The sequence below is a fragment of the Lagenorhynchus albirostris genome, chromosome 9 (assembly GCF_949774975.1).
Source record: "Lagenorhynchus albirostris chromosome 9, mLagAlb1.1, whole genome shotgun sequence".
NCBI classification, from domain to species: domain Eukaryota; kingdom Metazoa; phylum Chordata; class Mammalia; order Artiodactyla; family Delphinidae; genus Lagenorhynchus; species Lagenorhynchus albirostris.
In genome coordinates, this window is record NC_083103.1 from 29,370,115 (window position 1) to 29,384,937 (window position 14,823).

Here is a 14,823-nt window from a genome sequence, read left to right on the forward strand (position 1 = left end):
GAGGAAACAACTGTCGCTGGTCTGAGAGGCAGGCTCACACATTCCATTGCTCTGCCACTCACTGAATGGGCAAATCGCTTCAGTTCTGTGGAGCTCAGTTTTATTAGCTGCAATGAGAGAGTCATCTAAGGGTATCCTGGGAGAATTGGTTCTGGAAAAGCACGTGGTCAAGACTGGAATTCCCTCCTGACCAGCCAGCCTCCCTGGCCCCAAGAAATTCTTTAAGTACAGAAAATACCAACTAGAGAGAACTGCAACATTGGGAGCCCAAAAAAGAGCACTCTTCACGGAGCCTAACACTAGAGGGAGTGAAGAAATTCACTCTTGAAGAGTGACAGCTGCCTGCAGAAGGATCTGGACAAACAATGGCATCACTGCAGCAGGGTGCAAGGAGGCATCAGACTATGAAGACCATTTTTCAATAGCAAACCATGTGCTTGTGACAGAAGCAACCTAGGGAGTACCTAGGTCCTGCGACTGGACTGACCGTTTTTCCAGGTCTCTATTCTTCTGCAGTTTAAAAGCAGGACTGGACTCCTTGGACTGAGTAAGTAAAATTCTTGGACAATTTATAAAGGAAAATCTCAAATTAATCCAGTGATTAGCCTGACTATTAAAAAAGAATAAGAAGTGACCTTATTCTCACCACCAAGTTGGTTAAGAGGATCATGCAAGTTTCCTTAGACAATTCAGAGTTTTAGTCAAGGCAGCCTTAAGGTTTCCACCTACTTTGAGAACTCTGGACCTTGCTGTAGTCCCTGAAAGGAAGTACAACTGCTAAGTGACCTGCAGACTTCTTGCTAACCCAGGTCCAGTTCAATTACCTCTGGCTATCAAAACAATCTTGTTAAATAAGACATAGGGAGGGGATGGAAGAACTCTGCGCCTTGGTCTTCTGTAATTCCAGCTAGTCGTGTTGCCTTCATGGTCTCCATGTGTTAGATATGAGGCCTTCATTCTGAGACCCAGGAGGGTCAGTGATCAAATACTACCAACAGTGTATAGGAGTCTAAAATTGTATTGTCACAACAAACCACTTACCCTCATTTGACATATTCATGGAGAGTTCAGCCTTTACTGCCTGGCCAAATCCTCCATACAGGGAATTTCTGAGTCAACAGCATTTTCAAACCAAATATGAACTTTTCTCATAAAAACGTAGTACTTGCCTGAACTTTAACATCATCTGCTCTTCTCTTGGTGCAAGACCTATCAGGCTGCATCATCCTTGAATGCAGACTAGAACAGGAGTCTCATAATTTCGTCTCTTACTAACCTGCCATCTACTTTAAGACTGTCAGGCTGTTTGTGAATATTCTGCCAGAAAAGCTGGATTTTGCTGCCTGGGTCACCTTCAGCTATCTTTAGGAGCTTACTTTATCACATCCATGCATCTACCCAGATTCATGAATATCTATTTATTTCTACAATACTTCGAGGGGGCTTGCTCACATTTTTCAATTGTAGTCTTAGTGACTTGTTTTACAGAGGACTTTGCAACATCTAGTTCTCTTGCTATTTTTCTTAGAAGTGCTTCTAACATGTAGTTTTAGAAAAAAAACTTCATAAACTCTTAAAAAAGTAATATAAATTCGTTATTTAAAATAAACCAAATAGTTGAATCATACTCGTTCTGCTACCTAACAGGAGCATTATAGAAATGCTTTGTAAGCTATAAAATATAATAAAAAAATTTTGGTTATTTTTTTGGATTAAAGAAAGGAAAATTATGATTGGAAACCTTAAATTAGTATTTATCACAAGGGGGTAGGACAGGATAAGAAAAATGGAAATAAATATTTATAAACTCTATCCCTAATAATTAGAAAAGCACACAATGCTATGGTAGTTTATTCCACAAACGCTAAAGCATACATACATACATATATACATACATATGTGTATATGGATGTATACACATGTATATGTGTGCTTCTCTCTATGTATGTGACCATATCTGCCCTGGAGCTCACTGCTATTGGGGAGGACACAGAAGGAAAGACGTGACCCAGGCTCCTAGAATCTTCCATAAAAGTAGAGTGGAGGCACTGAAGAGAAGATGTCAATTCTGCACTGTGGTGTGGGAATAGGGAAAAGAAAAGGGTGTGGTATTAAAACTTGAGAGAAGGTGATGCAGAGAAGTTGAGTCTTGAACAAAACATTGGTTCTCACTAAGCAAACAGAGATAGAAGGCAAACACCCTGCCAGGGTATAATGTGTAATTAGATGAGTGGGTAAGGCCAGGTCAAGAAAGAAGATAAGCTTGGTGAAGCAAAAGTGAAATTGCAGAAAAGTTTAATGTCATTCTTTTGTCTTTTGAAGAACGTTGTATTCCATTTTCAGGTGACATTCTGAGTCCTGACTCTGATTGGCCCATAGTTGATACTCCAAATACCATGGTGAGAGGGATTCTGGGACCTCTTTTGAGCTCTAAGAGGAAAAGAGCTATGATTACTCATATCATGAACATGTCCAAGTTTACCATGGATGCTGGAGTGGAGCACGGCAGAACATCTGTAAACCATTGGGCATTACAGCCGAAACAGGTTAGACATGTAATAAATATTCCTTGACTGATGGACAGGAAAACAACATCATCCAATTTGCTCACCCTAGAAACAGGAAGCCCTAATTATCCAGGATTGGTTTAACAGGCAGCATTTTTGATACTGCAATTTTAACTGCATTCTCCCAGGTGATTTGTTTCATGAGTGTTGGTGGCATTATCACCATTTTCCAGGTACTCCTGGGAATAATTGTAATTCAAGATAAATATTCTTTCCAGAAAAGTCTATTAAAATACCAGAGGGAAAGAAATTCCTAGGTAACCCATACATTGAACAATAGTGTCTATGTAACATGCAGACATGGGTACTTCCAGCCATTTGAGAACCATCTCATCTCATCTCATTTCAGTGAATGTCATTCACATCACCCTCATCCAATAGCACTACATGCATTTCCTGGAGGAATTTTAGGCTACATTCTCCTTCCTAATTTAAATCCTGGAGCAGTTTTTTAGCTCATCTGCTTCTTCATCCATTTATCCCCCCACATTTACTTAAAACCTATGATGTGCCAGACTGTGATCTACCAGGTAAACAGATCTAGAGCCTACCCGCTTGGAGCTCAAAGTCTAAAGGGAAAATAGACACCTAAGGAAAAATTTATGTGTTCCACTGAATGCTTGGTCTCCAGACCTCTCTAAGGCCCATGTTAGCTGTAACTTCACAAGGATTTCTTGCTCATTCTTCCTCTTTCAACGACAGGAGAAGCTATTTCATTTTGTTGCCACTTGGCAGAATTTTTGTTTTCTCTCCTCTTTAAGATCTCTACAATATTTTCTTTGCTTTTTAGCCCTTGGAATTACATCCAATCTCTCCTTGAGACTCTCTCCCCAGCTAGTCCTCTAATGGACTTTCTCTGTGTGTGGTTTATTGTTATTGTTGTTGGTGGTGGTTATTATTATTATTATTATTATCATCACAGGCTTGATACAGACAAATGTCAAGAACTTGACCTAAGATAGAGACCTGGGAGGTCAAGGGACAGGAGTAAGCAGGATGGGGAATGGTACAATGTTTTTAATGTTTGGATCAGTCTACAACATTATAATCCCAGGCTTCACCAGAGATGTTAGAGATTAAACCCAAATCTCTAAAGAGAAGGAGGCAGTGATGTAATGACCACATTTTCTATTTTCTGTATTTGATGCTTTAACAAGTTGGAGCTTTGCTGACTGGAGAGGGATCGCCCCTCCCAGAATTAGCCACCTCGTAGAGACAGTAAAAGACTGACCTGCAAGCACAGCTTTCATATGCAAACCAACCAATTCAGAACCCTTCCCCCCCAACCACCTACTTTGTCAAGCTCTCGCACTCAGGGCCACAATGCCCCTGCCCTAATCACCCCAGATTCAGGTAACAGAAAACTAGGCCCAGCTCCTATGCCCCACAGACCACCAAAATTATTCAAACTAGCCAACTCTAAATCTGTTTACCCTTTCTTGCCCGTTCCTTGCCACAGAAGCCACAATAAAAGCTCTTGCCCACATTTTCCCCTCATTCCCTCTGCCTCCTGACCAATCCTGGTGCTTCCCCATATGAACCCCATGGCATAACATGCCCCTTCCTCTTGGGATCCGTGAGTATAACAAGTTATTTTTTCTATGGCATCTGTCTCCTGATTTTTGGCCTAGCCATGCCTGCCTTACAATAAAATATGTATTTTAAGACCAATGGTTCCTGAACAGAGCTGCTTTCCTTAGATTTTTTCTATTTGGAATGACCCAAAGATTGCCATACCCTTGGGCTTCTCCTAAAAAAAAAATACAAATGTCTCTGGTTTGCCCTATAAGAATGGGTTTTGTGGTGGCTATGAGAATGTGCCTCTCAGATCTCTGACTGAAGGAAGTACAATGGACTGGTGGTCCAGATGTTGTGCTCTAAATTCCATCAATCCATTTGCATGGAGGCCCATGGGCTACACACAGCCAATGACTGAGGTCTGAGCAAGGAAGAGGCCTTAAGGCTGGCTCATTCCTAGGAGACAAGGGACTCCTCGGACAGTCAGCCTTGGCTTGAGGACTCCCTGACTGCCTTGCCTAACTTTCATTTGGATGACACTGCAGTCTAAGATGTTTCCACCACTTTCCTACCTTCCCTCTCTCTTTCACCCAGAGTCAGACCTGCATCTTGTTCAGCCAGTTTAACGCAGACTCCCAGTTTTCTCTCAGTTTTTCTCCCAATAAAAGTCTTACTCATCTAATGCCGTATTTGCGTCTGCTCCTCAGAGGAACTGAAACACACAAGTGTAGAACCAGTAAGCACTGGAATGATTCCAGAACAGTCCATCTTTTGTTGGCTCATCATGAAGAAATGAACTATACAAAATAAATGATCAGTGCCCCATTAGAGAGTCAATCAATTAGTCTGGAGTGAATTAAGTTCTGGTCAACAAGGCATTCAGAATGTTCCATATGTATACATTTTTCTTTCTTGGGGGCACAGAAAAACTCCTGTGTCTAAGTCTGTTCTTAATGTTGAAGTCTTTTAGAAGAATGAAAAAAAGAGAGATAAAGGAAGAAAGAAGAAAGAAATATTAACTTCAACATGGTAAAAAGGCATAATGCTGTCCAGGTGGTCCAAGAATTTAATTTCCACTGTCAACACTGAATAATGGGCTCAGAATCCAATGACCCAATCATTATGCTCTGACCCATACATTTTTAATATGAGCAAGGGTCCCAGACATACCTTTTATTTCCCTAGGCCAAATTTCTGTTGCCACCATCAGGACAGAGGCTGCTTGTTTGAGGTGATATCAACATGGAATTTATTTCCTAAGCAGGAATAGTGTACACCAGATAAATCAAGCTTCAGCACACCAGCAAAAGCCTCAGCTTCTAGATTTCCCACCCACTATTCCTACTGAGGTTGTCATTTTTATTTGAGTGTTTGTTTGGTTTTGTATCATTAATTTCAAAGTAGGAGGCAACATGCATTACTATATCACCATTTCACTTTGGTCACACCTGACTGGAACAGAGAGGGACAGCTTTTCCACGTTCAGTGAATATGTAGGCCAACTAGAAGGCTATGAGGTGGACTTAAGAGTTCTGCCATGAGGATGAGAATGACAAAACATACCAATCAGATCTTCTCACTCACAACTTTGAATGTAAGAGAGGGAGAGGTAAGTAGTTTATATCTGGAGGAAAAGTCAAAAAATAGGGGGCATGTGCAAAAAAAGTTGGGTCATGAAATGGTACACCATCAGTCTGGGGAAGAGGCAGAGGGAATCCTGCTGTTAGAACGGTACTAATCCTCAGGGACATCTTGGTTCTCAAACTACTTTCCCATGCAGACTGGTTGTAGGATAATTCCCATTCTGCCTTAGGCCTTGATGTAGTCAATAACTTACAGTATTCTTACAGGTTACACTTATTCTTACACTTACAGATTCTGAATGGGATTCTGCTCTTGAGGGGAGAAAAATCAAACAGATTATAATTACCTGAAGAGGGAAAACTATTAAAAATACAGATTGCAATACTCTCTCCTGGAGATTAAAATTCAGGAGGCCTGGCCTGGAGAACCAAGAATATGTACTTTTTACAGACTTCCAGATGATTATGGTAATAGGTCAAATCTAGAAACTATTGACCCAGCACAATGACTAGTTAATTCAGGCTCCAGAAATAACAAAAGATTCATCAGAAAAGTAAATATAATGGAGAAGTGGAAGGCTGCATGTGCCCCATCCCTAAGTAAATGAGCAGCAACATACTAGTTATAGGTGTCTTCTTAAACAATGTGGTGGCTTGGGTTGTCATTCATAGAACAGGATCCTTAGAGAAAGTTGACCCCATTATGCAAATCAAAAGTAAAGATGCATTTTCCAGCAAGTATGAGGGTACTTATGGAGGCAATTGTATAGAATATTCAAAGGGAGCTGTCACAGGAAATTTAAGATCTACTTTCATAGCTCAAAGTCCATGTGCAAGCTGTAAGTGGATCTAATCATCTGAGGATCAGTGTCTAAATCATACAGTTAATAGCCTGGGCTCTGTGGCCACATGGAGGTAAGTTCAAATTCCAGCTCTGCTCCCCACATACAAGATGTATGACTTTAGGCAACCTTCTTAAGTCCTCTTGGCTTCAGTTTCCTCATCTATAAAATAAGAATAGTACTGGTACCTTCCTCATAGAGTTGTTCTGAAAATTAAATGGGATAATCCATTTAAAGCATGTAAAACAGTATCTAGCACATAGTAATTTCTCATTAAATGTTATTCTGTTGTTGTTTTGCTACTATTGTAATATAATAATAACTATTATTATTATTGCTCACGCACCTGCTAGCGTGTGAAGTGAGATACAAGCACTTCTTGCATTCAGGGACTGATCCTAAGTCTCCTTGCTGCTTCCCGTCCTGCTTCTCCCTCATTTCAATCCACATGTGCTTTCATCCTGTTCTTAGCACCATTGGACTAGACATTTGTCTCCGATATCTCTGGGATTCTGACTTTTGAGTTCCCTCATGAAATCTGCTTTAGATGTACCCCAACTCACTTCCCTCACCTCATGAAACCTCAGGTAGAATACCTTGGCCAGCATGCCCCTGGAAATCTAAGGCCAACATGGCATGCTTGAGCCCCTGTGAGACAGAGAGTCAGAAATTGGGTAAATTACAGCTTTATTAGTAGATTGATGACTACTTTATTAAGTACTTTAAAAGCGATTAAGTCCCCAAACTGATATCTCTCAATGGTGAGCTCCCAAGCATGCCAAGTTTCTCTAGCTCCAGATAGCTGATGTAAATAAGAGAACAAAGACTTATAATAAATCTATTATCAAGTTCTCCATTTGTTAATTAGGGGAACCATTTCTTTTATTCATTGTCTCAATTTAAATTGCTTTTCTTTCCCTAGAGAACTTGTACTTCAAAAAGGCAATATTTTCTCAAAGTTTCTATTGCAAGCCTGTGACTAGCAGGAATCCCAGCTGGACATTCATGCTTCTTCAACATCTTAGTCTCTTTCACCGTATTTGATCTGCCTCTCCTGAGCCCAACCTTACGTCATTCAGAAAAATCATTCAAATAGCTTTTGCCTCAAGTGTTTCATTGAGAGGTTCCCCCCCACACACAGAGAATGAGGTCTGCTCTGATTAGCATAGAATCTAGCCAGTTCTTTTTCTATGATCAAGGACAGTTTTTTCCACCTGTACCAGGAGGTTTATAATCTACCAGCTGGAAACATTTCCTCTAAAAACAACGATGCTGAAGTCTACAGGGGTGGGGGTTATAAAGAAATATCTAGCACGTCCTCAGAGCAGCTTATATTGTATCCAGACCTTGATTCAGAATATGTTATGTTCTATTCCAGAGATGACAAAAGCTTTAGCCAAAAAGCAATCTTGCAGGAGAGGGGAGTTGAAAGGCTGTAACACCCACGTGAAGAGAGGGCTACAGTCAGAAGTACGCAAACCCCATAAGTTCTTTCAACCACTTGTGCTCAAACCTTGCTTCACAACTGAGTAATGATCAGTTATTCTATTGATTCAGACCACAAAGGGGAACTGGACTTTTCCTGAGCATAAAAATGAAAAAGAAATTTTTTTTGGTAGCAGCTAGTATTTAAAAATGTCCCACAATGAATCACATCTTTCAGTATCCATGCCCTTGTGAGTTCCTGTCCCCTTGAATCTGGGTTGGGACTTTGATTTTCCTGAAATAAATAAGATATAGTACAAGAAATGCTGCAGGTCTTCTGAGGCTGGGTCATAAGAAGCCTTGCAGATTCTGCCTTGGTCTCTGGTATGCTTACTCTCAGGGAGCAAGCCTCATGTAACAAGTCTGACCTATAAGGGAAAATGCCATCTTGAATTTCCAGCCCAGTTGGACATCTCCTGATGCCTCTAGCCCCAGGTGCCATCTGACTGCAACACACAAGAAGAACCAAGCTAGAATTACCAGTTGAGGCCATTCGACTGCAGAAACACAAGTGATAAAAATAAGTTGTTGTTGTAAGTCACTAAGATTGGGGTATGTGAACCAAGATGTGGTTACACCATAGTAGATATAGAAAAAATGTTCCAAAAAGTTAGGGTTACTGATTCCAAAGGTTACATGCCATCAGTCCTGCACTATACAGGAATTTTTAGTTTAAAATCTTAGAAACAAATACATACTGACTTAAGCAATTAAAAAGGGAATTTATTAGTTCAGGTAACTGAAAATCTTAGTTGCAGAAAATCCCAATCATAACTAGATCTAAGTCCTCAAAGATGTAGTAGGAAATTGATCTCACTCCTTCACTTCTGCTCTTCAGTTGGCTCCACTCTCAAGCAGGCTGTTGCTTTGGGTTAACAAAATGGCTACCAACAGTGCCAGGCTTGAAGCTTAAACTTTGGAAGCCCCAGTGGAAAGAGAGCTTTTCTTTCTCAACAACTCCAACATTGGTATAGACTGGCCTGGCTTGGGCCACAAGCCCACTCCTCAAGCCAAAGATGAAACAAGTACTTTTCATAAACCTGTAAACCAAGAGGAAAGAAGGAATAATTCCCTAAACAAAATGGGGCACTTATGGTAGCTAAGATATCACTTCAGGTTCAGTAGCAGAAACCCAAAATTTATATAACAGCTTAAAACTAAGTTAATTTCTTTCTCCCATGTAAGTTCAAGCAATGTAGCACTTCTCTTTCTTGAGGACATCAGGGACCAAGAATTTTTTTAATCTTATTGCTTTGCCATTATTAATACATAGGTTCCATCTCTTGGCTTAAAATGGCTGCTCCAGCTCCATCCATTGTGGTCCTATTCCCTCAAGTAGGAAGGGGGAGAAAGTGAAGGGAAGGTTACAAAAATCACACATTAAACTCTGCTCACATTCAATTCACCAGAACTGACCATGCATAGCTGCAAGAGAGTCAGGAAATGCAGACTTTATTGAAGGCCTTTTGCCCAATTAAAATTTCTGTTACTATGTAACAAGAAAACTTCTGAGAGACAACTAGCAATCTCTAAAATATGCAATTATCAACAGAAAAGGGAATGGGGGCTAAGTAGAAAAAATATCATTCACTGCATAAATGTTTAAATTTCTATGATTCTAAGATATATTTAAACACTATGGGATTGTTTCTTTCTTGAAAACTGTTACAAGTTGCATCACTAGTAGTGATGACCCTCCACTTCTCTAATAAGACAGTCTGCAGGGTGATTCCATTTTATTTTTCTTTTCTTTTGTTGCTTTTGCAGTTTTTTGAAGTTTGTGCATAAATTTTCAATTCAAAAAATGTACGCCAAGTAAGTTAGACTGTGTTCATGAGCCTGACACTCAAAATTAGGAAATGTTATGTTTTAATAGAGGCTACAGACCTTTTCTCTTTTTTTAGAAAATAAAATAGTACAGATAAAATTGAAATCCCCTGTTCCATTCACCTCTCTTCCTGTCTAGATGCATCCCACTTCATGAATTTTGTGTGTATCAATGCACATTATAATACTTTTTCTAATAATAATAGTGAGATCAAACATAATGCTTACTGTGTGTAGACATTTCTATAAGTGCTCTGTAAATATTAACTCATTTTATCCTCATGATAAACAAAACGTAGGTAGCATTATTATCTCCAGTTTACAGATGAAATCTGAAGCACAGAGAGATGAAATAACCTTCCCAGGATCACACAACCAATAGTAGTAGAGTCAGTATTCAAATCCATGCATGCTGACTCAGAATGGAGTATGTGCTTTTAAAATCACTAATAGAAAATGGCCACTATGCCTCAAGAACACTAAGTGGTATTGTTTTGTACAAGTCCTTGCTTTAATTTCAATAAATGTTACCATTTGTAGCATTCTGCAACATGACATAATGAAAAATTTTTTATATTTATCCTTATTGACATATATAGATCTAGTATTTTCATTTTAACTGCTATGCAATATTCCATTGTATAGTTATAATACAACTATCTATTTCCTAGACTATTTTTTAAATGTTTCTAAAAAGTTGCTATCTGACAAGGTACTAATAGGTTAAATAAACATTGGGGTTTTTAAGCAAAAGTTCAGTCTATGTCATGTATCTTCAAGGCACATATGTTACTGAAAAATTTATTTCAAAATAAATAAATAAAAGAAAAACCATTTCCCTCCATTGTCCAAAAAACCAAGCACAGTGACTGGAAAATATCATGTCCAGACAACAAACACTATGACCATCTTTCCTGAAATTTGTGACCAACCTAAGGCAGTGGATTGTTCTCCACCAAATCAAAAGTACTGAATGCTTTTTGAACAGTAATTGTACACTCAAAATTCTTTTTGTACTTTCCTACATACTGGAAGAATATTTTATACACTAACAAGTAAATGAAAACATCGCTGATAACAATGATATTATTTTCATTTTAATATCAATATAATTTAGCAAATATTTATTAAGCATATGTAATATGTTAGACAATCTCCCAGCAATATATAATAACTCTGCCCCCAAATTTAGTGGGGGGAATGTCAAGAACAGAGAAAAAAAATAATACACAGAATAAAAGTGTCCCTGGGAATGTGCTTAATTCAAATCAACATTTCTCAAGGTATAATTGCATGAAGCAAAGTTCCCTGGAGTATCTTTCATGACATATTAAAAGGTGTTAAGTGGAGAAAAAAGAGGATATGCTTTCTGGTCAAATAACTGAGCAAACCTGTACAAGCCAACTTTAATACATTTTCTTATTGCACAGATATAACAGTTTTAAATGTGGAAAATACTTTAAAGATTCAAAAATCAACAGAACCCCTCTGCTCCCTCCTGAGGAGGGAATCTAACAATTTTCAATTCAGGAATTTGGTGAATTAAGGTCAATCAGTAGTGAGACAAAATGAGTCTGGTTATTACATTAAATACTGGTGACTCAAAGGTAGAAGCCACGTATCAGAAACTGACCTAACTAAATACCATCTACAATATTATTGCCCAAATGGTGTGCCACATAGCACTAGAAATGCAAGATCACACACACACGCACACACACACACACACACACACACACACACATCCATGACTAAATAAATGACTAAACCCATGAACTGAATAAATTTGGAAAATAATGTTTACTATATCTCTCTGTTAAAATCTTTTAAAAGGCCCTGGAGCTTTTGAAAAGGTTGCATTATGTTTATAAAGTGGTAGAAATTAAAATCAATTCTCAAACTGATCTTCTATCTATTTCCTAAGATTGGCCTTGCATCTGCCATGCAAAATAGAGTTCTACCTGTGAGAGCCAGTTGGGATTCAATCTTTCACTCAACCAGGAATGAATCTTTCATTCAACCAATGATCAAATGCTCATTGATCGAAAGACATTAAGATACACTAAGAGGGGTAAGTGAGGTAGGGCCCTGGAATGATATGTAAATCGTGTGCTAAGTCTGTGGCCAGTTTGAATGTCCCTATAAGGAAGCTCCCTTCACTGACTTTGGAACTCAAGGAATTATATGCAAAGGTCCATAATGATCTCCTCCAGGAGACCTACACTAGGGACGTACTTAGAGAAATTTGAGTATTCTGGCAATTTACACCTGCCTGTATTATTAATAATACTACATTGCGTAGAAATAGAATTTCTTCACAGATTTATAAACAACCCCTTGGTCTCTTAAGATGACATGCACTAGGCTAAGACATTATGATATCAACCTTTATTTGATAAACATGTAATCTCCTTATTTCATAGACTAAGGAATTAAGATGAAGAAAGGCTAAGGGCTTGTCCAAAATTTCCAGAGCCAATTAGCGTCAGAGGTAGGATGGGAAAGAAAGTTACTTGGGGTGAAACAGTATTAAGATACATGGGGATATTAGCGGCACTGGAAAGAAATGGCTGACTTGTCGTTTAAGTTGTATGTTGAGAATTTTAAGTGCAATCATTTAAGTGGAGGTTCAGGCACAGTCTGCAAGTTAGGTCATCCAGTAGTAAAAGAGCTATTTCCTAGATCTTGTTTTATGCAGAATGGTGAAGTGCAACAAACAAGTATCCATACTTTGAAAGGGAAATTCATATTGTTGGCTCCTTCTCCTTCAAGTCACAGCTAAAATGTCACCCATTCAGAGATCCCTTTTTGGCCATGCCCCTCAAATACTCCCCATGGTTCTATATCATATTATCCTCACATTTCCTTCATAGTGCATATTGCACCCAGAAAATTAATTTACTTGCTTATTGTCTCTCCCCGCACTGCCACGCCCTGCATTGGAACATACAATTCTTGTAGTCTCTCTTTTCATCACTGTGTGCCTGTTGCCTAATAAAGCATCTGGTTCAGAGAAGACACTCAGTACCTGAGTGGGTGAAGTCAAATCCAGATGGCAAATGGGAGGGGAGGGACAAGATAGCTACAGACCCTCTGTGATGTATGTAGGTGAGTGACGCAAGAAGAGCATTGAGGAGAACTTCTGGACAAAGGGTCAAAGACCTAATGGAATGTGAGCAGTTGAGAAAAGGTTAGACAACAGAGGCTGTGCCAAGGAGGATTAGACTCATGCAGAGTGAGTGGGGGGGCGGGCGGTGGGGGGCAGTTAGGAGTCCTGAGAGCTGAGCTCTTCCTGAGTCAGCAGAGTAGGAGTTGCCTACGGAGGTGTTATCAGATTGATCTTTGCTTAAGCTGAGAACAAAAATGTTTCTGAAACACCAAAATCCTTTCTTCAAATCTCTACATTGCCACTACCCGGGATCTGTCATCTCCCACCCTCCTATGCCCTGCCACCCTTGCATGAGCCCACCATGACCAGAGGAAGAAGTCTAGAGGGTTGACATGAGTCCAGCCATATCTCACTTCTCCATAGTGCCTTCTCCATCCAATGTCCTCTGCAGTAACTAGAATAACGGCTTAATGATCATTTAGAAAATTTATCTAGGGAAATCCTACAGGCAGCCTGCCAGAGTCTGGGAAAGGGAAACTTCAGGCCAGGCCACCAGGGAAGAAATTCATATACACTTTCCCCAAAAAGGACTTAAGATATTTAAAATGTCCCAAGGGCAGAAAGTCCGTCTGCTGTGGTAGTTTTCTGCACCCCCTCCTCCCCAGCAGACTGAAACTCCATATATCTTGCCGAGAGGTAAGCCTAAGCTTCGTCAGTATCCAAACTACGGAGCCCAAATACTTCTGTTTTACCCACATCCAAGGGCATGCTTTCCCCACACCAGCTCTTAAAAGGATACACTCAACCTGTGGCAGAATAGAGGGGTAAAAATTCACAAATAGCTGAGGGTGAATGAGGTTCTGGAGTTGTTGCAAATATGTGGACAATTGGGCACCTTGTGAATGTATGGAGAAGAGCCCAGCACCTTAGTCAGATGGAAACAGTGAGGTTGGGACTAGCTTTGGAACACACAATTACCTAGTTACTGGAAACAATCACCCTCTAAGGCTTTCTTGCCTATGCTGGAAGTTGCACTAAATGCACCCCATACATCTTGAGGAACACGGCTGACCTGCAGTGTGGCCACGGTCTCTGTGCTTCTCTTAGTAACTGATGCCTGATGGTTTCAGCCAATATTCAAGTGAAGATGACTATTTTCTTCAGTACATGATCTCATCCAATTTCTGAACTCTTTATTAAACTGAGTTTAATATTAGAGGTATGCATGGTGGATTAATGCAGGTCAGTAGAAGGGTATCTAACATTGGGGAGATCAAGGAAGCTTCCTGGAGAAGTTGATAACTGAGTTGACTTTTATAGGATGTGTAGTGTTGAATGAGACAGAGAGGAAGAGGATGAGAAAGGTTTTCTATGTACAGAAACACATGTAGTTGCTCAAGCACCAATTTATCCACTCATTTACCTTCAGCCAGTCCATAAACATTTACTGAGAAAGGAAGCATAGCAGAGTGGTTAAGCGTACCCACTCTGGATCTAGATCTGCCTGGCTTCAAATCTCAGCTCTGATACTTCCTAGCTGTGTAACCTTGAGCAGGTTATTAACCTCCCTGTGACTCTACTTCCTTATCTGTAAAATAGGGATAATAATAGAACCTTCCTCTTGGAATTATTGCACACAATAAGGGAATGAATATGTGTAAAGTGCATTATAGAAATGTTTGCTATTATTATCCTTGCTATTCAGTGCCAGACACTTGCTAGGTACTGGAGATAAAAAAGATAAATAACAGGCATAATCTATCTTCATAAAGCATATAGTCGATTGAGAATATGAAGGTACAGTAAAGGTAGAAGTATGGAGTGCTATCAAATTATACAGGAAGGAGCACTATATTAATAAACAGAGGCTAGATTAAGTCAAGGCATCAAAC

At 39.5% G+C, this 14,823-nt stretch overlaps 1 protein-coding gene across 2 annotated transcripts in view; it reads right to left on the reverse strand.

Moving 5' to 3' along the window:
* Positions 1-14,823, reverse strand: part of METTL15 (methyltransferase 15, mitochondrial 12S rRNA N4-cytidine) — a 374,509-nt gene that overhangs the window by 71,801 nt on the left and 287,885 nt on the right. The window contains exon 6 of one of the 2 annotated variants that reach the window (XM_060159488.1): positions 1,959-2,428. The exons of the other annotated variant lie outside the window; for it this stretch is intronic. Within the exon in view, the coding sequence (XP_060015471.1) occupies positions 2,340-2,428 (89 nt within the window). The 3' untranslated portion in view covers positions 1,959-2,339. Of the gene's footprint in view, positions 1-1,958; positions 2,429-14,823 lie in introns of those variants that run through there. 2 annotated transcript variants of the gene reach the window in all.